The sequence below is a fragment of the Ostrea edulis genome, chromosome 1 (assembly GCF_947568905.1).
Source record: "Ostrea edulis chromosome 1, xbOstEdul1.1, whole genome shotgun sequence".
Taxonomy (NCBI): Eukaryota; Metazoa; Mollusca; class Bivalvia; order Ostreida; family Ostreidae; genus Ostrea; species Ostrea edulis.
In genome coordinates this window covers 69,043,896-69,068,132 of record NC_079164.1, presented here as the reverse complement: position 1 = coordinate 69,068,132, position 24,237 = coordinate 69,043,896, and the positions used below count along the sequence as shown (strand labels likewise).

At 35.8% G+C, this 24,237-nt stretch overlaps 1 protein-coding gene across 2 annotated transcripts in view; it reads right to left on the bottom strand.

Annotated features, from left to right (window-relative positions):
* The window catches only part of LOC125683890 (excitatory amino acid transporter-like), a 47,871-nt gene that overhangs the window by 4,012 nt on the left and 19,622 nt on the right, over nucleotides 1-24,237 (bottom strand). The window contains exons 1-11 of one of the 2 annotated variants that reach the window (XM_056158323.1): nucleotides 17,474-17,612; nucleotides 14,516-14,572; nucleotides 13,945-14,143; nucleotides 12,735-12,809; nucleotides 12,424-12,546; nucleotides 8,795-8,882; nucleotides 7,844-7,886; nucleotides 5,939-6,050; nucleotides 4,512-4,638; nucleotides 3,959-4,192; nucleotides 2,698-2,892 (exon numbers count right to left, since the gene is read on the bottom strand). In XM_056158323.1, coding sequence (XP_056014298.1) covers nucleotides 2,698-2,892; nucleotides 3,959-4,192; nucleotides 4,512-4,638; nucleotides 5,939-6,050; nucleotides 7,844-7,886; nucleotides 8,795-8,882; nucleotides 12,424-12,546; nucleotides 12,735-12,809; nucleotides 13,945-14,143; nucleotides 14,516-14,572; nucleotides 17,474-17,500 — 1,280 coding nt within the window. In that variant the 5' untranslated portion in view covers nucleotides 17,501-17,612. Of the gene's footprint in view, nucleotides 1-2,697; nucleotides 2,893-3,958; nucleotides 4,193-4,511; nucleotides 4,639-5,938; nucleotides 6,051-7,843; nucleotides 7,887-8,794; nucleotides 8,883-12,423; nucleotides 12,547-12,734; nucleotides 12,810-13,944; nucleotides 14,144-14,515; nucleotides 14,573-17,473; nucleotides 17,613-24,237 lie in introns of those variants that run through there. The other variant, XM_056158325.1, reaches the window with a different exon arrangement.

Genomic DNA, 24,237 nt, shown 5'->3' with positions numbered 1-24,237 from the left:
TTTAAAAACATACGGATTGTGAGTCGTATATTTCGAAAAGTTCATATACAATTAAAAGCATATACATATATACAATTGAGGAAGTTAGGAATATTCCAGATCCCTGAGGCCATGACTGTTAAGAATATTCCAGTTCCCCGAGGCTAGAACTATTTCCCAAGCATTGTCAATGGTATGCGTCAGCTATATATTATATGCATATTGATAACAAGCTCTAACTACTAAAGGTCTCAGCAGGCAAACACTGTTAAGACATAATTCTACGTTGATCAAACGTTGATAGAAAAGGTGAAGATAACGAACAGTGATCCACCTCATAACTTCTATAAGAATATAAAATTAAGAGTTGGACAAACACGGGCCCCTGGATATACATTTACCAGAGGTGGGATCAGGTACCTAAGAGTTAACATCCCCTGTAGACAGGTCACACCCGCCGTGAGTTATATATTTCGATTAGGTAAACGGAGTAATCCGTAGTCAAAATCAGCGTATAAAGAACAGCCTCAAAATAGGTATGAAACACGTCAGACAGAATTTGAACAAATGACATGTCTTGACAAACTAGATCGTTATAACAAGCATAGAATAGCGAAATGCTGACTTTAAACAAGACTGTTGAAACTCTTGCAACATCAACTTGCTTGTCGGAAGCCTGCCTCGATTAAAAAGCTGAACATACACAGAACAAGTTCTTGCGCATCGAATCAGTTGACAAAGGAGTATTGCTACATGTGAAGTTGACGATGTAAATTGAGTTGTTAGTTTGCCGTTAGCATGTATGTTCAATGAAATATCTAAGTACGAAGCAGATGTGGAAGGCTCTGTGATGTATTTTATGTTGAGTTCACTGGGATATATCGTATATATATGAATTTTTTTATCATTGTTGATAGATAAAACGTTACATTCAAATGTCGAGTTGAAGGCCACAGCAAGAAATCATTTCTTCTCATGTAGAAGATTTTGAAAATATTCTGCTTAATAAGAATATCAAAACAGGTCAGCTAACAAAGGGGCACAATTTGTAAAGGGGCATAATTTGTGCCCATGTGAATTCCAACAGACTGTTGGAGGATCTGATCACAAAATAATATGAACATATTGTCAATGAGGAACTGAAGTATATTTTTAAAATCCTCAGAGTACTTATACGAAGAATCAGTGTGGTGTTTAATGAAGTAAATTATTTGAATGACTGATGACTAGATATGAATGAAAGGTGAATATAATGAACAGTGACCAATCTCATAACTCCTATATAAGCTATACAAAATAAAGCGTTGGGCAAACATGGACCCTTGGGTATACCAGAGGTGGGATCAGGTGCCTAGGAGGAGTAAGCTTCCCCTGTCGACCGGTCACACCCTCCGTGAGCTCTATATCTTGATCAGGCAAACAGAGTTATCCGTAGTCAACATTAGTGTGCCAAGAACGGCCTAACAATCGGTATGAAACAAGTCAGACATGATTTGACCCAATATTTCCCTTTTCTGATGTCAAAAATCCTAAAACGGTCTTTAACTAATCGTGATTATGTAACGTGTTGAAAAATCATAAATTTTGATGTTGATTTGAGAAAAGTTTTGCGATTTCTAATTACCAGAAGTTCTTTACAATGTTTCAGAATCCACATTTGATTTACGCCACTTCTCGTCTGGTATATGTTATGACACTACGTTAGAAGTTTCTCCATCACAGCTAGCCACAATAGATACCACATAACATACTCTATACCATATCAAGATGCATTAAGTATTATGTTGGACGAGTGCCCTGGTGTCATCTCAAAGCCAATTTCATAATTGTTGAAGCATATCTAAAACAACTGAGGTCCTGACCCCTAAATCAAATATATTCCTGGTGCACATATCAAGATGCATTGAGTGCCATGGGGTCACACTGTACTGCGCACCAGGTTTTTGTTCGTCATTTTACACCGTATGTGCCCCTAAAGTTTAAAAAGAAAATTCCTAAAACTTATTGTACATTTAAAGGACCCCCAAAATCACCCTCCAAATGATTATTTGTCTAATGTATAAAATGTAAGAGAATCGGGAGTTCCGGGAACCAGGTTTTTAAAACATCCAATTGTCCCCCAGGGTGAAAATGAAAATTCTGAAACCTTAATAAACATCTATAGGACTTCACCATCTACCTTTCGTAAGATTAACAATTCAAAGAAAAAATATCGTTTTTCGACCCCCAGGGCGGTTTATTTAAAAGTTCATTTGCAATCTTTGTGCTTTATAAAATATTTCAAATGAAGTGTGTATCTTGTATGTTCATCTTAAATTTACGAAAATGACTGTTACGCTCATTTCCATTTTCAATGACCGTGTAGCTTGTGAGAGAGTCGCCTAGTTACGACAAGCAAGGGATACTGAGAACCTATTCTAACCAGGATCCCCACGGGACTCTTAATTTTGGCATGAATGAAACAATCAAGTATTTGCCACTTTTATATATTTCGAATGTCCTATCGCTTGACTTATCTTAAGCAGCCATCCTACGTGAACGGGAATTAGTTCTTTGGGCAAACGAATTGAAATGTGTCATTTTCGGATGATCCCAGAACATCGGCCTTTTCTAATCATCAAAATACTTGGGAAAGGCATAAACTTGATTTGCTTACGTTTACTCATTGTGGTTTTTCAGATCTTATCCCTATATGGAACAGTGAAGATATACATTTACCCAATGAAAAATATTCTAGATGCATCCAGTGATATTCCTTCCAGCTGAACCAGAAACATTGCCGATAGACAGATGAATATACAGCTCCCTAAACGTTCCAGGGTAGCCCCAACAGGTACAAGAAAATTGGAAATTCTGGTGTCCACATGTAGTTTTTCATGAAGGGTTTTAAGCATTTCCGGGATACCGATTGCCCTAACAACATAAAATAGTGATATATAAATTTTCGCCGCATATATGACTTTTTCGTTATCGAATGTATTAAAATCTTATCAAATTTCTAAACCATCTTTTCTTATATGAATAAACTAGAAAGTGAACATTTTGAATCATTGTAAACGTTAATATGCGAGATCCATTTCAATGCTGTAATAGAGTTTTGAGGGAAGCAGAGTTCACTCTTTCCAAAAAATTTAAAAACATACAAGTACTTCATTACTAGCTTGAAAATTCATTTCAAAATTAAGGATTATCTCCCTCACGCATAGCTCTTATCCTTAGGCGAATTGACTCCACTTTTTGGGCACACTGTTTCCCCTTAAAATAGCTCTAAAACTTCATTGTTATTTCGGATTTCAAACATTTCGGTTGAGCATCACTGAAGAGACATTATTTGTCGAAATGCGCATCTGGTGCATCAAAATTGTTACCGTATAAGTTTTACATGTACTTGGGTTACACAAGTTTCCCAAAGTTTGAGACACACTGTCTTCAACTTACGGCATGGCTTTATGCTCTTATTCTCGTTTTTTGTTTTCAAAATATTCCACAGAATATGAGGAAACACAATGAATTTACTGATGTTGTACCTTCTAAGAATTATACAAGATAATCCAAATATGAAAATCTGAATAATTGAATGATGGGGGTATATATATAGAAGAAGGATCCAATTATCTGGAGTTTTATTGTTTGTTATCTTCCGGTAGTAGATTGGATTTGAAAGTTATTGAAATAGGGAAAAAGAATAATGATTTGATTACTGTATATGTAAATAAAAAGACCGTTATTTGACGAGATATTATGTATCAAGAAATGTATTTCATAAAATAATATTTTCAATCTAAATTATTTATAACATTGCGTGTTTTGAAGTGTATGGGAAAATTAGCTTACAGGGCAAAATCCAAAAGTTTAAATGCAGTTTCGTCTAAACACTTTAAACATAACTTTATAAGTATCATTAAATATACCGACTCTTTCTGCACTACTCGCATAATAATGTGGTTATATAGGCGATAATTCAAACAGCAACACCTACGTGCTTGGTGGTCCAAAAACTGTTAACCAGGGTCGGAGGCACGTGCTGAGGAAGACAAGAGGGTTCTTCCTTGTTGCTATGTAATAAGCGATGGGAATGAGGACCAGTTGATGTAAAACGATCCCAATGGAATGAGCAAGCACAAACATACCCAGACTTCTGAAGATATTATCAATGTCTTTCGCACTCAGCAACGCTTTAGCAATGAGACTTGCAACTCCAACCGGAGTTGACCTTAAGGGAAAAGACAGAAACATGTACATAGCTAATCATTTCAATCCCGTCATTCCAGAGGGATATATGTATGTATAAAATACCATGCAAAACATGAATGGAAGGAAATCATCCATATAGAGATTATGATGTTATAATAGCATAACAAAATTGATTAATATCAATTATTATACATACGTGTCTTAAAAATATAAACGTCTGACTCCTGACTCACAAGGGAATTAAATAAATGTAAACCACTAAAATTAATCACATTTATTCTTGAATTCACTCATTTAACAATATATTGGATCAACAGGAAAGATTGCACTGAACTCACCAAATGATCCAGTTTAAGAGATGAATGATCATGATAGATACAGTGTCAAAGAACTCAGTGAAAGGTTCTGCGCGTCTCCCTAGCTTGCCAGCGGTAATACCAAACAGTGTGCAAACAATGATAAGCCCTGTGTGTGGTAGAAATATATTTCTGTCACTAAATGTATGTTTATACTTTTCTAAAATACAAATGCATTAATTGTAAAATCATTGTTTTATTTTCACAAATACTTTCCATTGCGATATACACAATACGATTTAAATGTCCCTATATAAAAAGATTAACTGATTGATTAAATATTGTTTAACGAGAGTATGTAACTTATATGGAGACGTCACCACCGCCGGTGAAAAGCTGCAATATTTAGGCCTATGCTTGGCGCTTATGGCCATTGAGTAGGGAGGGACCTTTATCGTTCCACACCTGTTGTGGCACGGGACCTCTGATTTTGCCGTATCATCCAAAGGACCGCGCGATTTAGTCGCCTCTTACGACAAGCAAGGGTGTACTAAGGACCTATTCTAACCCAGATCCCCACGGAACTATATAAAAAGAGTTGAAATAGTACCATTTTGTAATCGTACCATTCACTATAACTTTCATTAGTTTGTTATTGTTATAACTGTGAAACTTATTTTTCATAATTTACATTTCCATTATCACCCGCATGAAAGGCGAAGAGTGATCAATCTCATGACTCTTACAAGGAATACAAAATAAAGAGTTGGGTAAACACGTATCCCAGGACATATCAGAAGTGGAATCTGCATATGCGTATATGGTGTTTAAATCTCTCAACTCATTCGATACGCAATATTTTGTTCTGCGGCTACTGATAAACAAGTTTATCTTACTGGGGTTTCAACAGTCTCGTTTAAAGTAAGCATTTCGCACATTCTACCGTCGTTATAATGACCAATGCAACATATCATTGGGTCAAATGCTATGTGACATGTTTCATACCGATTCTCAGACCGTATGACAGTTCTAGGCTCACTGAATTTGACTACGGATAACTCCGTTTACCTGATAAAGATATAGGGGTCACGGCGGGTGTGACCGGTCAACAGGGGATGCTCCTCGTAGGCACCTAGTCTCAACTCTGGGATATCCAGGTGTTCGTGTGTACCTGATTCTCTATTTTGCATTCCTTATAGGAGTTATCTTCACCCTTTACTAATCAAATTTATCTGATATTATAATTATCTACCTTCACAAAATGTTTAAAAAGTTATGAATTAACATAAAAGTTACAAATGACATGATCTGGAGGTTAAGTAAGATTACAGACAGATGTTCAGGGGCGGATTATTTATTTTCACGTGTATGTTAAATTGAATACCAGCAAAATTTTCTCAGAAAACAGCAGTTTGATATGTATCATAATTGCGTTAAACGAAAATTTGCGTATGCCTCTGTGTACTAACCTAGTATGTTTAATCCACCAGTAGAGGAAACATATTTATGGATAACCGGGATAGAACTGTTGGTACCGTTCACCATGATGACTTGAGTGGTTCGGGTGTATTTTGTCTGAGTCTGCAGGAAACCTCACATTGATTTTCATTCATACATGCATGTCCATTCGATATATCCTTATAAACTCGAAATAAAAGACACCACATATTTCTCCACTTCTGCTTCATACATAGATATTGCATTGATTGATTGAATATTGTTTACCGTCCCTCTCGAGAATATTTCACTCATATGAAGACGTCACCACTGCCGACGAAGGGCTGCACAATTTAGGCCTATGCTCGGTGCTTATGGCCTTTGAGCAGGGAGGGATCTTTATCGTGCCACACCTGCTGTGACACGGGACCTCAGCGTTTGCGGTCTCATCCAAAGGACCGCCCCATTTAGTCGCCTCTTACGACAAGCAAGGGGTACTGAGGACCAATTCTAACCCGGATCCCACAGGAAAGATATTGTATTGAAGATAGATATTAACGGTAAACTAACAACTCAACTTTATGATAAACGGGATGATTTTAGCTTTTCCATCGTCAACTTTCCATGTATATGTAGCAATATTCTCCATTATCACATGCATATGGTGTTTATATCTATTAACTAATTCGATAAGCAAGAGCTTGTTCCACGTATGGCCAGTTATTAAATCGAGATAGGCTACTGATAAACACGCTGATCGTACAGGAGTTTCAAGAGTCTCGTTTAAGTCAGCATTTCGCAAACTCTATGGTCGTTATAACAATCTAGTTTGCCAATATAACCTGTCATTAAGTCAAATGCTGTCTGACGTGTTTCATACCAATTGTCAGGCCGTTCTTGGCACACTGATTTTGTCTACGGATAACTTACGATCAAGATATAGCACTCACGATGGGTGTGACTGGTCGACAGGGGATACTTACTCCTCTTAGGCACCTGATCCTATTCCTGGTGTATGCAGGGGTCCGTGTTTGCTCAACTATCTATTTTGTATTGGTTATAAGAGTTATGAGATTGATCACTGTTCGTTATCTTCACCTTTCATAGAAAGCGTCACCAGAAGTCGGCCTTGACGTCTGTTATGTCAAAATATCACAGATTCATGTCAGATTTGGGTATTCCAGAAGTAAAGAGCAATATTGCAATAACCGAGACACGCTTAAACGGCTAAGACATATTGCAATACTTATGACAAGCTGCAATAACAAACGCTAGTTGTAATAGCTTGGGCAAACTGCAACACCAGATAAAATTTGAAATAGTTTAAATAAACTGCAGTAGCTGAGACAAGCTGTAAAAGCTGGGACAAAATGCTATAGTTAATGCCAAAGGCAAGCTGCAATAGTTATAAGAAGCTGTAGTGATTGACTGCGGATAACTCCGTTTACCTGATCAGGATATAGGGCTCACGGCGGGTGTGACCGGTCAACAGGGGATGCTTACTCCTCCTAGGCACCTGATCCCACCTCTGGTGTGTCCAGGGGTCCGTGTTTGCCCAACTATCTATTTTGTATTGCTTATAGGAGTTATGAGATTGATCACTGTTCGTTATCTTCACCTTGCATTGATGCATGTTGCAATAGTTGAAACAAACTGTGATAGTTGATACAAGCTGTAATAGTTTATACATGCTATAATAATTGATAACAAGCTGCAATAGTTGATACAAGCTGTAAGAGTTTCTACAAAAGGTGTGATAAATTATGCAGGCTGCAATAATTGAGATAAATATTGTATTTTGATAGGAAATGAAATTGATTCTGCCTTATCAATAATTTTGAAAAAGTATACTAGCATTTACATTTCACACGGTGTTTTGTTTACAAGACTGATGTAATGTACAATAACCGTTGTGAAAAATGCAACAAAAAACTTGCCTTTTGGAAACATGCAGTAACTATGTTATCTGGAAATAAATTCCTGAAATCAGACACAATTCAAATAATGAAATAGACTGAATACCAAAAATATAATTTTCAAGTTATGTATTCTGTTTCGATGCTTTCTTCCTATGTAATACAACTTATCAGTAAATCACTAGTGATCACTAGTGATGTGATGTCTGGCTTGTGAATGTGTCTGACATTTCACGCGTCTATCCATGCAGTATTTGGGATCACGCCAAGTGTATACGGCATTCAGGGAAGACTTCACAAGGGACCGGACGCGGTAGCTCAGTGGTAGAGCTTTCCCCATCGTAATGGGTGCTCGTGAGTTCGAGCCCCGCTCGTGCCATGGTCGCGAAGACATAAAACATAGGTAGAGATTTCTTATTCGTGAAACGCTAGAAGTGAGAATTACGGCTCTTTCCAATATGACCTTAAAACAGAGGCCCTCGGTCGCGGCAGGAGCCCTCACTGCTACATCTCTGAGCGCTAAGCACACATTGTAGGCTTAAAACATTTGTGGTAATTCAGCTTTAGCTGGTGACGTCTCAATATAAGTGACAAATTCTCAACAGAACGTAAAACAATCAATCAATCAATCAGTACTCATCATAAGCAACTGATCCACCTCTGGTATTGCCTGGGGTCATTTTGCCCTTCTTTATTTTTGTATTCTTTCTAGAATTTATGAGATCGATGACTGTTTGTTATTTTCAATTTTTCATTGTGCAAACTATGATGATATCTCAGGATAAAATTTACTCCAATTGCTTGACCTTTCTATACGTACAGTCAAAGGTGTATCATTCTTGTTGTGAGTGAGTATATTTTCAATTAGCGTGTTAACAGGGTAAATATATTGTAATTGTAAAACCGAATCTAGGCTGAAACAATATCAAAATTGAATATCATTATCAAGCACATCATATACATGGTCTCTACCTGATCATATCAGCAAACATGTCGCTGGTCTGTATGTCTGTCTGAACAAGATCGCTGTACTCAGTGTCGGAAACTTGTATATCCTGACCTTGAAAGTAGTATATCGTTATCATTGAATGCTTACATGTGATAGTATTTCAAATATTGAGTGAATGTAGTGTCTCATTTTCTAATTACTCTTACAAAATGATACAATAGATAATAGTTTACTAGAGTTACATATACATATGTAATCATAGTCAACAATAGTAATATCTGAGATAGTTCTAATTCATTATACACTATCGATATTTTTCAAACGATATTTCGGACTCCACGTTAAAATCCACCCATGACACCATTCGTTTGTTCGAACGTTCCATCAGCTGTCAGGAATGGAGCGTTCGGAGAGTAGAACGTTCCATCAGCTGTCAGGAATGGAGCGTTCGGAGAGTAGAACGTTCCATCAGCTGTCAGGAATGGAGCGTTCGGAGAGTAGGTAAATCTTTCTATGTAGATATGCTTCTAAAGTACAAAAAGCAAGACGTAATTGATACAAATTTGATAAATGCACAAATTTTAGTTTTTATTTACTGTTACACTAATTTTCCAGTGACATGAAGTTTATCATCAGATTTGTGACCATTGCTATCAGTACCACTGTCTTTGTGTCTTTGGAGAACTTCACTCAGATTCCGTTTCTGTGTCACGGTTGTACGTTTACGATTGCGGATACCATTCGATCTATGGCCAGTCGCCTCGGAAAGTAGTTGCTCGTCTACACCAGCATGATAAAGTCGAGTAGCTGCTGATGTCCGTAACAAGTGTTTTGTTCTAAATCCATGTAAACTTCCTTGCTTGCAAAGGTCGGACACATTTGCAAGCTTATGCCTGCCGAGGGGCTATGCAGAATACCATTGGATTTTTGTTGGTATGGAAAGTGGACGGGGATAAAACGAGTCACATAGATTTACATCGGGGTACTTGCTCACATATTTTTCATGATATTTAACGATACATCGGTCAGGTAGTTCCTTTTTTTCATACGCTCGAATACCCGTTTTGGCAACGCTTCTATTTTTGATTCCTCCTTGATTGTTTTTTGATGTATAGAAATTCCCCATGTTCATTCTCACACACACCTAGTTGAAAACGGTCCCATCTTCGCTAATTCCGATCCTCTGGCCTTCACATAATGCAACATGTTGGTACAATGTTGTATACAGGAGCTTTTCTCCACCTAAGACCCCGCTGAACCACAGAATGTTTTCTTCATCTTCCTTTATTAGTAACACCTGTTTCTTTGCATCACCGATATTGCCTTTTGCCTTTGTTTACATTGCATTGTCCAAAATGTTTCTAATTTGCAAAAAATCATTATCAACCAAGACTTTGTGGTTATGTCCTAGGGTATCCAGATTCAATTTTAAGCAAATAACAAAACTGTACCACGTTTCTTGGGAATATTCGGATCCGTTGACTTTTTTTCTTCTCAAAATAAACGTCACATGCAAGGTGAAGATAACGAACAGTGATCAATCTCATAACTCCTACAAGCAATACAAAATAGATAGTTGGGCAAACACGGACCCCTGGACACACCAGATGTGGGATCAGGTGCCTAGGAGGAGTAAGCATCCCCTGTTGACCGGTCACACCCGCCGTGAGCCCCATATCCTGATCAGGTAAACGGAGTTATCCGCAGTCAAAATCAGTGTGCCAAGAACGGCTTACCAATTGGGATGAAACACGTCAGACAGCATTTGACCCAATGCGAGGTTGTATTGACGAACTAGATCGTTATAACGACCATAGAATTTGCGAAATGCTGACTTCAATCGAGACTGTTGAAATCCCTGTACCATCAACTTGTTTGTCAGTAGCTGACCTCGATTTAAAAACTGACTATACTCAAAACAAGCTCTTGCATATCGAATCAGTTGAGATATATAAACACCATACGCAGGTGATAATGGAATATTGCTACATAAATGTGGGAAGTTGACGATGGAGAAGCTGAAATCATCCCGTTTGTCATACAGTTGAGTTGTTAGTTTGCCATTAATGTCTACTTTCAATAAAATATCTAAGTATGAAGCAGAAGTGGACGACTCTGTGGTGTCCTTTATTTCGAGCTCGCAGGGATATATCAAATCGACATATGAATGAAAGCTATCATTGTTGATAGACAAAACGTCATCGATATATCTAAAAGTCGAATTGAAGGTCACAGCGAGAGCTTTTTTCTTCTCACGTAGAAGTTTTTGAATAAATTCTGCTTCATATGACATCCTTCGTCATTTGATCTATAGCAACAATAATATGACTTATATCGACACGGTTTTTAGACATTTCATTGCGGTATGTTTGTCACTCTTTAAATGTATTTGCGGTCTATGCTATTGCGACATAGTTCCGGGTGCAAACTCGAAAAGAAAAGCACACACAACAGTAATTTATATGTTTTATACAATTAAATTTAATATCACGGCTTCTTTCCACCTCCTTTACAGTCAGTTATCCAGTTTTATATCTTATTTAGATTTTTAAAGAAATCATTGAAATAAAATGAGAATTATGATTATTCTAAACTGTTTTGGTTGTAGTTCTGAGATTTCCGTGTCAGTTTGTTTTTAGCTTGTAGACACGATATTCTGTTTTGATTGTAGTTCTGATATCTCCAGACCGGGGCTCTCGGTGGGTGTGGCCGGTCGACAGGGGATGTTTACTCCTCCTTGGTACCTGATCCCACCTCTTGTGTGTCCGGGGGTTCGTGTTTGCCCAACTATCTGTTTTATATTGCTTATAGGAGTTATGAGATTGATCACCGTTTGTTATCTTATTGTCTTTTTGTTTTGGCTTGTAGACACGATATTCTATTTTGATTGTAGGTCTGAGATCTCCTATTCTGTTTTTGGCTTGCGGACACGACATTCCTTTTCAACCTTCCCTGCCGTCAAAACAAGTAAATCGTCTACATCGCTTATAACTTAATACTGGGGCGATTGCGACTCATTTTGATTGTTGTATTGAAATTTGCAATTCAAAGTATATCCGATATTAAATTATCCCTATCATAATCAATCTCTGTAGTATCGGATTTATAATGACGCTAAATCAAGAAAAATGTCCTCATCACTGCTTGGTTGATATGAGGATATTCACACATGAACTGACTATTGATTTTGGTAGTCGGTTCGAATTACCTTTCCATTACTTTTACACTCAAAACATCACGTAGACTTCCCCAATTCTTTACAACTGAACGACCATTGTGTCCATTCATTTACAGCAAGGGACCAGTAAAAGTGGATTTTAAACAGGTTTAATACTAAGGTGCATTGTACTTGCAGAGCTCCATTCCTTAAAAGTAATGGGCCTCGGCGCATTACTTTTAAGGATTAGAGATATAGGTACATTAACCCTTACATAATGAAGGTGACTCACAAATAAACAAGTTACCCAATTAACACAGAATTGTGTCTCTGTAACAAACAATAACGTATCTGCGAGAAATTAGACGTATGTACATGAGTGCAAATATGATCCATTAGGACATAAATGTAAATAATAAACGAACAAACACAATACAAGGAATCATACACATGCACACTCAACCTAGTAAACAAAGGTTTTATGATTTTTCATACCTGGTCGAATAACCAAGAAGACTACTATGGCGATGACAGCACCTATTGTGTTCGTGATTACGATATAACCAAAGGATAGAGCGCTTATCCGACCGTTGGACCTCGGATCCATGGAGGCTGTTCCTGTTAATGTCAATAAGAGATACATACTCAGACATCATTACCAAAGGATATCTTCTCTTGTAATTATAAGCACAACATAAAAGTCTACTTTATTTCAAGAAAATTATTTCATTGTAAGATTGGAAGTGTTTAAACTATGTTATAGTTGTCATTAATCAACTACTATACAATGTATCTAATGTTCATACCTGTGATAATAGTTGACACTACTAAAGGAAGAATAGCCATTTTCAGTAATCGCATATAAATTTCTCCCGGTAAACCTTTGAAATTAAAAGGAATTGTTTAGAATTGATTACAACAGCCATTTACATGAAATGTACAGTCCTAAAAACTATATAAAACCACAAAAGTCTTGCACAGATTAAGGAAACAATTTTGCTACATGAAGCATAAAACCTGTTGTTGGACAAAAACAGCGCAATTCAAAACTCTGCATTATTTTTAATTATTTTTGCGAGAATCAATTATCCGCGTTTGTCAACTCCATGTGATCCAGCTCTTCTGATTAAGGTATTGCATCAGTAACTAAGTTCTTTTTTCACTACTTTAAAATCAAAATTTTATTTGTAATGTCAAGGCAACACTTTCTTGTCAACGAGTATTTGTGCTTTTGTATAGGTTTACCCAAAACTATATTTTGTATCGGCATTATCTGATATCTCCAGAGTAATTCTTGACCATATTTTTTCTATAGGATTCAGATTCGAATATATGTCTGATCAAGAGAGTTTGTATTGCTTTGGTTTCGGAAAATCTCAATTATTTTAACTGGGTATAACGACTCCAAACATCATCCATTTTGCTATTTGATTGCAATGTTGATTTGTATCTTTTCATTTAAAGGGACTGTACATATATATCTATTTTTAAAATCATTTAACCATATTCATTAAATGCGTGTATTCTACCTAATTTCTATTGAAATTAATTGCATGTCATTTGCTATAGTATGAAGGCACTTTCTGTTTCAGTTTTACTATCGTGTGAATATGGACATTCTAAGAACTTCGTGACCTATCGCGGTACTGTTTACGGTGTAGTAAAATATGTTTTCTGGTGTGCTTCTTTAAATGACTTACAGGTTAAGAATATCTAAATTTAGGTACTCAAAAGTATTCATATTTAAAATGCAGAAACAAAAAAATTGATTGTCTTTCTTGGGTTTGTTAAACGAGAGATGAGGTCGCAAACATTGTAGAAAGAATTACTTAACCCGCTAACGGTTATACATGTTTTATTTTATGTTACATATTACACAGTAATACATACACAGGACTGCCATATAATAAATTAGTAAGAACATGATACCATTAAAATAGTGCCTTTGTTCACACCTTTGACATTTTGAAACAAAAATATGGCGTGTTTGATTTTCATATTCATTTCCAAACATACCGATCCAAGTGATGGCGTCATCTGAAGGTTCCACCACTCTAAGACTCAACCCAAAGACTATTCCAACTACCACCCCGGCCAACACACTGATAATCAGTCCATTTCGAGACAAAAACTCGTAGCACTTTGAATGCTTTTTATTCGATTTCCATGCTTGTTGTTTTCCATTATTTTGTGTCAGAAGCAATTCTCCTGTTGCCTATCATATATTGATAAAAGAAAAGTATGAAATGATCATCAAACGAAATATATCACATGTATTCGATGAATCCCCACCAGGAGATAATGGTTTCATTTAACTTTGTAAGTTGTAGATGGATTTTATTGACTTAATATTCGTAGAAGGATGAAATAAAAATTAATTTCATTTAAAGATAGATATGGATATGATTTTGGAAAAGCTGGACAATTCAAATTGGAACCAAAATAGAAATGACGGAAATGACCCTTTTGATTAAATATTGAAGTTGACCGTTTTAATGTCGTTTCAAAGAATGTCTTTATACATTTCTGATGAATTGAAATAAGATACCCTCTTGCAGAGGCTCGTATGTAAAAACTTATACATCACCTCATCGCAAAAATCCTGGTCGATACTTGTAGGTGACTTGTCCCCCCTTTCAGGACACTGCAAATACAACATTGGGGTTCTAGTTAGGGTCTTTAATCCCATATACAGTTAATAGATTCTATATCATCAATAAATATTGTCTAATTTAATCAATGCACATGACTATTGATAATACTAAAATGTCGAGTACTGGAAAAATGTGAACAAGTGAAGATAACGAACAATGATCAATTTAAAAAAATTCTATAAAAGATACAGAATTAAGAGAAGGGCAAACATGACTGTTGGACAAACCAAAGGTGGGATCATATGTCCAGGAGTTGTAAGCATCCCCTAATGGCCGTCACACCCGCCTAAATCTCGATCAGGTAAACGGAGTATTTCGTAGTCAAAATAAGTATGTAAAGAACGACCCAACAATTGGTATGAAAAACGTCAGAGCATTAAACAACTTGTATTTGCAAATACATTGTACATGTATAACTAGACACTGTCATAAGACAGTAACCGCACGTAAGTGTTTGTCTTTAGATATACATGTACATGTACTCTCCGCCGTACTTGTGTAACTAGCAAAACCACAATAATTGCCATATAACATACCCTATACCATATATATTATTGCTGCATATATCAAGATGCATTGAGTATTCTGATGTGCAACTGTCAAAGGGTCATCCCAACCCCACTTTTCTATTGTTTAAATATCCTTAAAATGGTTGAGATTCCAAACCTTAAATCAAATATACTTTTGTTGCACATAACACAATGTACTGAGCACCAGGTTTTTGTTCATCATTGTACACACCATTTGTCCCCAAAGGTGAAAAAGAAAATTCAGAAAATTTGTTGAAAGGACGTCACCAATCATATATCTCCCAAAAGATAAAATTGGCTACTGTATAAAACATAATAGAAGTTTGTCTATAGAAAAACGTCATTTTTCAACCCCAATTGACCCCAGGGTGAAAATGAAAAAGATGATTGAAGCGTTATTGCACATCTATAGTAAACCACCAACTACCTTGCAAAAGATATTTTGGCTATTGTGTAAAATATATGAGGAATTCTGGGAACCAAGATTTAGTGGAATGACGTCGTTTGCGACCCCCATTTGGGGCTCAGGGTGAATATGAAAATTCTGAAACCTTATTGCATATCTACAGAACATCTTTCAAAAGATTAATGGGTTATTGCTTCAAATAAAAGAGGAGTTTATGGAAGAAGAAAGTGTGACAGATTGACGGACGGACCCGGGTAACAACAACATACCCGAACTTTCTTTAGAAAGTGCGATATAATGAAAATTCAAATGGCTTACAATGCACAATGATGGAGATTAATTTTTGAGGTCAATACAATGTTTTAGCTACCCGAAAAGTATAATATCCACTAAAATCGGGAGGCAACATTTAACTGCACTACAATATCCATCGAACTCGAGATGCGACATTTAAGTACACTAAAATATCCATCGAACTCGAGATGTGACATTTAACTACATTACAATATCCATCGAACCCAGGAGGTGACATTTAACTGCACTAGAATATCCATCGAACCCGGGAGGCGACCTATTACTACACTACGGCTTCCAAATTTAGTAAATGACAGAGAATGATAAAAAGTTCAAATGATTCACGAGAAGAGAAATTTGATTCAGACGGATTGTGGGGGTCTTAAATACATGTATCTATGGACAAAATTTAGAAAATTGCAATATAATATGCAACGCCATTCATTAAGATACGCTACTTAATAGAATGCACTAATAAGTGAGTCTTTTTCTTCGTATAATCAAAACAAAATATACTGGTGCTTTACTAAGATATTTCCTAACTGATATCGATAGGACATTAAATAATGATTTTCTTCTTGAAAATTGAAAACATAAACATTACTGGGCTGAGACGAGAATTATTTTGATATAAATTGTTAATTTCAATGTAATGTTAATCTGAATGTCGAGGCCTCTGCTGGTGGACTGTTAGTCCCCGAGGGTCTCTACAGCCCAGTAGCTAAGTACTTCGTTACTAGCTTGAAAATACGGATGTATATTCAATTACTGTTATAAATTTAGAAATTCATTTCAAAATTAAGGATTATCTCCCTCACGCATAGCTCTTATCCTTAGACGAATTGACTCCACTTTTTGGGCACACTGTTTCCCCCTATAATAGCTCTAAAACTTCATTGTTATTTCGGATTTCAAACATTTCGGTTGAGCATCACTGAAGAGACATTATTTGTCGAAATGCGCATCTGGTGCATCAAAATTGTTACCGTATAAGTTTTACATGTTATACAATTGAAAAAAATTCAGAAAATTTTGTTTACCGTAGTTGCCCGACAAAGGCAAAACGAAAATTGCTACATGTACCAAACCAAAATAAAATATTATGCAAAAGCTCCTTACACAATTATATATAATTCTGATCTACATCATTAGAACTGAAACTGTGTTTTAAAGACATAGTAACATTATGAATTAATCATATTGTTAACGTTATAATTAGTGCACCGAATCCATTTGTAAGGTATAATGCCATAAAAATCAAGCAAATATCTAATCTGTGATTTGTTTTCTCATAGACATTATCATGATGAAATATGATATGGTAGGAAAAATTTGACAGATGCGCAAGAAAGGGATAGAAACATGGGTCACAAGTTAACGAAAGAATGTGATAGCATTTCAATAGGTATACATAACTAAACAAACTGTTGGCCTCCAATTCCAGATAGTGTATATACATATTCTCTAATTCAATTTCTGTTTCCAGCATAAACTGTTATGGTCATGAGGATATAGTTATACATGTACGTCCTAAAATTCAGATTATACGTACTAAATAGGAGAAAATGGAATACATACACACTTGTAGTTATGGCAGACACAATCCCAAGACTAATCATGCATTATCTGATTGAGCAAAGCTAAGATACAAAGAAACTTACCGTTTGCTTTAAATCTGATCTCGACATATTATATCTACACAAAAGAAAAAAGCTTGTTAGCAGCTGCTGTTTTTGTTCCGTTATCTATATAGAAACTTCAAGCTTTATCTGTGCTTGGGCAATTTTACCAAAATAAAAATCTGCGTCAGTTGAACGACTAAAAAGAGTTTTAAATTGTATGTTCACATACACTTATTATGACATGATAATTGTCTTTGAATAGAAATTATTTAAATAGCCACGCTTCAAAACATTTATTTTTTTTATCAGTGCTTTCATACAGCCTTGTGATACACTGGAATGTTAGAGTCATCTAGCCGGCCCTCAATACGTCCCTGAATAAAAACTCTTTTTAAAGTTTACGTACCTTGATATTGAATAGATGGTTGAGATCCTATTTCAGAAGATCGAGCGTACATTGTGTACATATCCGATAGATATTCAACATGTGATATACCTTTAAGTTCGTCTATACAATGATGATCGGGCATAATGGACTACACAAAAGTAATATACCAATGATAAGCCTTCACTGCATTATTGTAAAATTGTCACTTAATTAAGGATTTGAAAATATCTTATTGATAAAATCTAAAGGACCAGAAGAAAGTTTTACAACTTACAGAATCGAGACATTTGTCATGTATAACTCATGTCAGAATACTTGGCAGTTGGAAACGTACATGAAACATGGACATACATTAGTTACTTACCAACACAAGTGACTTCAGCAAAGATTAAAGTAATATTAGCTCTAAATCGGAAAAATTTATTTTGCTCTAAAAATGTGCTGTAGTGATAGTTTTGTATGTAACTTTAACCATAGCCATTGATAAAATTAAAACTAACTTTACAATTTTATCAAAATAAAGATTTCGATTCTGTTGAATATACTGTAAACCAACTTTTATTTCTCTTCTAACTTTATTTTACGTCCAAATAATATTTCTCGTCGCGAACTAGTCCATGAATGTTTGTCATAGGCTCGAAAAAGGCTCAATCGCAAAAATTACTCGCTGTGAATCAGCTTACCACATGTGAATCGCAAATTAAAGTAGCCGCGAGTAAAAGTTGGTTTACAGTATAGCATTACTAGTACATAGAAATAAATTTTTGTACGGGAAGACAATGTAATTTTACTTCATTCAGAGCCTCTGGATAAGTTTTCTAGCACAATTATTGATAACAAAAGTTTATAAACCTTATTTTTTTCTGTCATTGAAATGGCAATTCACAATTTTGCAAAAAAAAAAAAAAAAAAAAAAAATAATAATAATAATTCGACACCAAAATGACAGCTAGTATTAATGGAGAATGTGAAATTAAAAAGAAAAACTGGAGTTGCAATGCTTGTTATTGAGCTACAATGTTCTAAACATGACCTTTTTGCACTTAAAATTTACTCAAGATTTATTCAATTAAACTTGATTTGTCTGTTGGTGTCAACACAACATAAGGAACACAAATCAATCATTACATAAAATAGATACTATCAATACAGATTAAAAAAAAACAAGCTTCATACAAGTAATGACCGCCGCGGTGGCCAAGTGGTTAGAGCGTTCGACAAGTATGCGGGAGGCCGGGGTTCGAATCCCGGCCGTGACAGACCTTAGTCGTTTAAACAGGTAGTGACAGTTCCATCGCCAAACGCTCAGCATCGGGTGTGAATGTCAGGTGTGAATGTCACGGGTCCTCGGAGATTCTGTGTCGCAGTAGGTGTGGCACGCTAAAGAACCTCACTGCTCAAAGGCTGTAAGTGCCGAGCAAAGGTCTTTTGAAGCCCTTCACCGGTCTTGGTGACGTCTCCATATGAGTAAAAAATTCTCGAGAGAGACGTTAAGCAAGATACAATCAATCAATCATACAGTAATGGAAATGAATAATGACCTTTTTGCACTTGATATACGAAAAACACGTTATCAAATTTGAGAGTTTAAAAGGACATATTAGGAGTAATGTCAATTTCTAAAATTTCACATAATTTCAAGGTATTGTTTTAAAATTTAAAATGGAACTTTGAAAAGTGTGGGTTTTTTTAAATTCTGAAATTATTGACGAAAATACTGATTTTTTTAAATAAAACATTTCAAGTAAATTAATTTAAACTCTTTTATAATTCGGTGTTCTGTTTGGAAAAAATATATCAACCAAATTAATAAATTACAACATTTAAACTAGTTTCTAGTCTGAACTACTTGCATCATAAATTATAAAAAAATAAAAACAAACCCAAAACCTGAAATACACGTATAGGAGTATAAAAATAGAGGATACAGTGTAAATTGGATGAAACCGAAACTGTAATATCATGCAGATTTAGAACTTTTTGATTAATTAATCCTTTCACCAAGGAATATAGTTCCTGCCAAACCCTTTCAAAATTTGAATTGACATCAATTTTCCCCATCTGGATAGAGTTCAGTAATAGATATGCAATATGTTTCCACCAATGGGATTAACATTGAACCAGTAAATACTTAGTTGTAGCATCCTGCTTGTGCTCAAAAGCCCAGGAGCTAACTTCCTTAATTAAACAATTCATTTCGAATATGAATGAGTCAATGCTCCGAAGCAAGAGGTGGGAATCAATCGTGTTTAGACCATCAAATTGAAATATTTTGTCAGAAATATGATTAATTTCATGTACTTAAATGATATTTACACAGAACAAAAAAAGATGCGCGTCCTCTTGCTTTTCATATGGTGTATTTTGTCTTCACAGAACACAATCTAGTAAGAGGGTTAACCTCTCTTGGTTTTAAGTTCAATGGTTACCAGTTTTACTGGTATGGGGAACAAATGATTTGTTAAATGAAAAGGGAATGACCAATCTCATAAAACGAATAAACATTCAAAATTGAGAACAGAGCAAACAGGGACCCATGGACACAACAGGGGTGGATCAGGTGTCTTACGAAAGGAAGTATCCCTTATTGACCAGTCACATGGGTTATGGGTCAACTAACTTCATCAGGTTACATGTAACAGAAGAATACGTAGTCAAAATCATATGTAGAGAACAACCTAAAGATTGATACGAAACACGTCAAATAACATTCGACCCAATGGAAGGTTGTGTTTGCTAATTAGATCAATATAATAAAGACCATAGAATTTGCTAGATGCTGACTTAAAACGATGTTGAGTAGGCATTACTATTCTAAAATGAGTTGTTTGTGACAAGTGCATGAATTACTTATATATGTCCAAATAGCTGCATCTCAGTTGACAATGGTTTCTCGGAGTGGAATAGTTCAATGTTATCTTCAGTTACATACACTACTTATATAATACACAGAGACATCCGGGAAGAATACCGTTCATTAACCTGTCCGATAACGGACATGCCTCTGTTACCACTTCACGATTACCGGTTTGGTTAAGTAAACAAAACTGAAGTAACTTAGCATACACGTTTTTTAAAGCCAGGATGCACTATGATACTGGGCAACTGGGTTCAGAATCTCTACTCTGTGTGACAAAAAGTATAATTAAGGTATTCAATGTATACTGACCATATTTCATATCTAATAAATGGATGGTGAAATTTTTGTAATAATGGTATCATTTTGAAGGGTTCATCAAATAAAAATAATCCACCATAGGAATTTGAAAAATTTTGTTTACTGCTTGATTTATTTCACCTAGAATTTAACATTGAAGTATATGGGAAAAGCATGTTTTATTACAATATTTTAAAAAGAAATTAAATTTTCATACAAATCTCTTGGTAGAAAGTTATAAACACTTTCTCTTAATGAAAATATGAAATACAATTAATCATTGACCACACACATTTTTAGAAAATTAGATGTTTCTAATTTTTACAAAGGGCAGATAACTCTTCCAAAAAGTTTTAAGTGCAAAAAGGTCAGATTCTAATCATTTACCAGTCATGTAAATTTCATCTTCTTCACTTTCATCATTATTTAACAATAAACATTTATGTTGATCTAAATCCTTCAAAATTGTTCATTATGCTTTCATTATACATGGAATACCTTAATTTGTACCCGCACAGAAAAGTAAATTTGCACATAAATTGTTTGATCCCAAAAAATACTCAAACAAAGGCAGGACACAAATATAATAACCATCTGCACGATTGAAAAGTGTGAAAAGAACATGGAAAAGTGTGAAAACAACATAATGATTGAGAAATGTGAAAACAACATTGAAAAGTGTGAAGACAACGTGGATATACACAAACTATATTCATAAGGTGTCATTTTCTGTACATACCTTGTAGTGTTATGGGACTGTACACACCGATCGGCGTTTTGAAGATCCTACATCACATGACCTCTGTCTCCTTATGAATAAAGTGTACGTGGTTGTCTGAGTACCACACTTTGATTTCGACATTGGAAGAAGTTTTCTTCACAAGTACTGCACAGCTACCACCCGTGAAGCATAATACGGTCACAGTATTTGGTCAAATCTCCGTTGATAAGCTATATCAATTGCCATCGGAGCATGCTTGAATCTGCAAGAGGTTTTAACGAGATGAAATAATAAATCCATGGCTTTGAGGCGACCTATATCTCGAACATTTTCGGTTCCTGTTGAGGTTGCCCATGCGATGAGAGTGATTATTATATCATCACGTTCAAGAGGAATATTTGCTACAGCGACTGTTCCCATGATTTTATCCGTAGTACCCACGTTGTTTCCCTCGGGAACATTGGGCACGCGGATTAGAGGCCCCCGCCCGTATTGTTCTAGCATACATTTCTTTAAAAAGGATCTGTATTATTTTTCCCCAAGTATAATCTATCTTGAATGAAGTGGTTCTTTAATTTTACCGTCTTCACTTGGACAGGATTTTGAATCTCGTTTTGTTTTGTTTTATTGGTTTGCTTCCCTTCGAGAATGTTTTACTCATATTGAGACATCACCAACGGTAGGTGAATTACCACAAATTTTGAGCTATGCTTAATGCTCAAGTTCTTTATCGTATCAACGCCTGTCTCGACACGGAACCTCCGTTTTTAAGGTCATATTTGAAAGACCCGTGATTCTCGCTTCTAAATATCAGGCGTTTTGCGAAAGAGCAATCATTACCTTTATTTACGTCTTAGGTTTGACGCGGCCATGACGCGAGCGGGGCTCAAACTCGTAAACTTCCAGTTACGAAGCGAACGGTATACCACTGCGCTACCGTGACCGGGTTTGAATCTCGTTCTATAAAGATAATTTAAAACTTCTATAATACTCTCCACGTCTTAATTAGATATTGAAATAGGTGCAAAGATGGATGTGTTCATCATCAACCCCCTGTACTGAGGTCTCCGTTCAATCTATTTTAGCCATTACAATACATTGGTCAGAAAGAGTTTGGTTAGATAAAGAACCACGTACACATACGTGCTGTATAAGATTGTATGACCTTACTGCAAGGACTTGGCATGTCACCGAAACCCCTTTTCTTTGTTTTTGCGTCTTTGTCTCCCTTAACTGGTTAGTAGGACATCTAATTGTATATATCAATTCTAAACTTCTTGTGATTACACTAAATCATATATGTAATGAAATATTTATTTTCAAATAATCGCTTCAATAAGAGTAACGCTCACGCTGCAAACTACAGTTGTGTACACCCGTCCAATCTGTACTGTAATGAATGAATTATTCTTTTGTCAAAAGTGGTTATGGTAGTACATATTATGTAAGAAAATAATGAAAAAGCATTTCATAAAAACAAACAGTACTCACGAAAGTATGACTTTAACCTTCAACCCTGAGAAATACATGTAACAGGCGCTTAATTCTCACCACGTGAAACATGTATACCAGGTTAGATTGTTCAAGCCTTAGGACTAATATAATACTCTTTATGGAAAAGAGAAAATAACATTGATCAATCCCATAATTTCTACATGTATAAAGAACGCAAAATTAAGAGTGGAGCATACATGGTGGAATCTGGTGCTTAGGAGGAGTATGCATGCCTTGTTTACCGATCACATCCCTCCCAACAAGTTGAGGATTGATAACCACACAAGGAACAGGCAGACACAGAATCACAACAGCATACCATATTATACAACCCATCTATGATGGTTGAATGTGTGTATGAAGTTTGGTTATTTTAGCCAGTTCAGTATTGCTTTTATCTTGTTTTGTGCTTACATAATTATCATTATCCAATATGAATTTTAAGTTCGACCATGTCCTATTGCCATGGATAATATGTTTCTTCCTCGAATCATTAGAAACCAGCTGTGTACCAAGTTTGATTCATCGTCGGTTACCCACGGGTGCTTCTATTCGATGCTTCTATTCGATTCTCTCCATCATCGAGAACGTGAGTGGACTCAAAACCATGGTTTGCGACGATGGGTTGGATTATCCACACCAATTTGTTTGGCCCAAATGGCGCTGACAGACGGGAGTTGGACGGACGCACTAAATCCGTAAATCTCGACTTTCTTTAAGTGTTTGTTTGAGAGTGGAGAGAATGTTATAGCATGGACAGATAAAATGCAAGATCGTAATAGTTTGTCGAACTCGCACAGGGATATAAGTGAAGCGACCAATCGAGCTACACTTGAATTCCGTCAACCGGAAAGTAATCAGAGCTCATTTACGTAGAAAATCCTGTTTAACGTGAGTATCCCCGGATTGTTAATAGGAATTTGTTTCTCAACTTCTTCTTTGATTAGGCATTGGAAATTGCAAAAATGGACTTAATAGGTATAGAACCCAGCACAAAATAGCACTCGGAATTGAAAAATAAATGAATTTAATAGATACAGAAT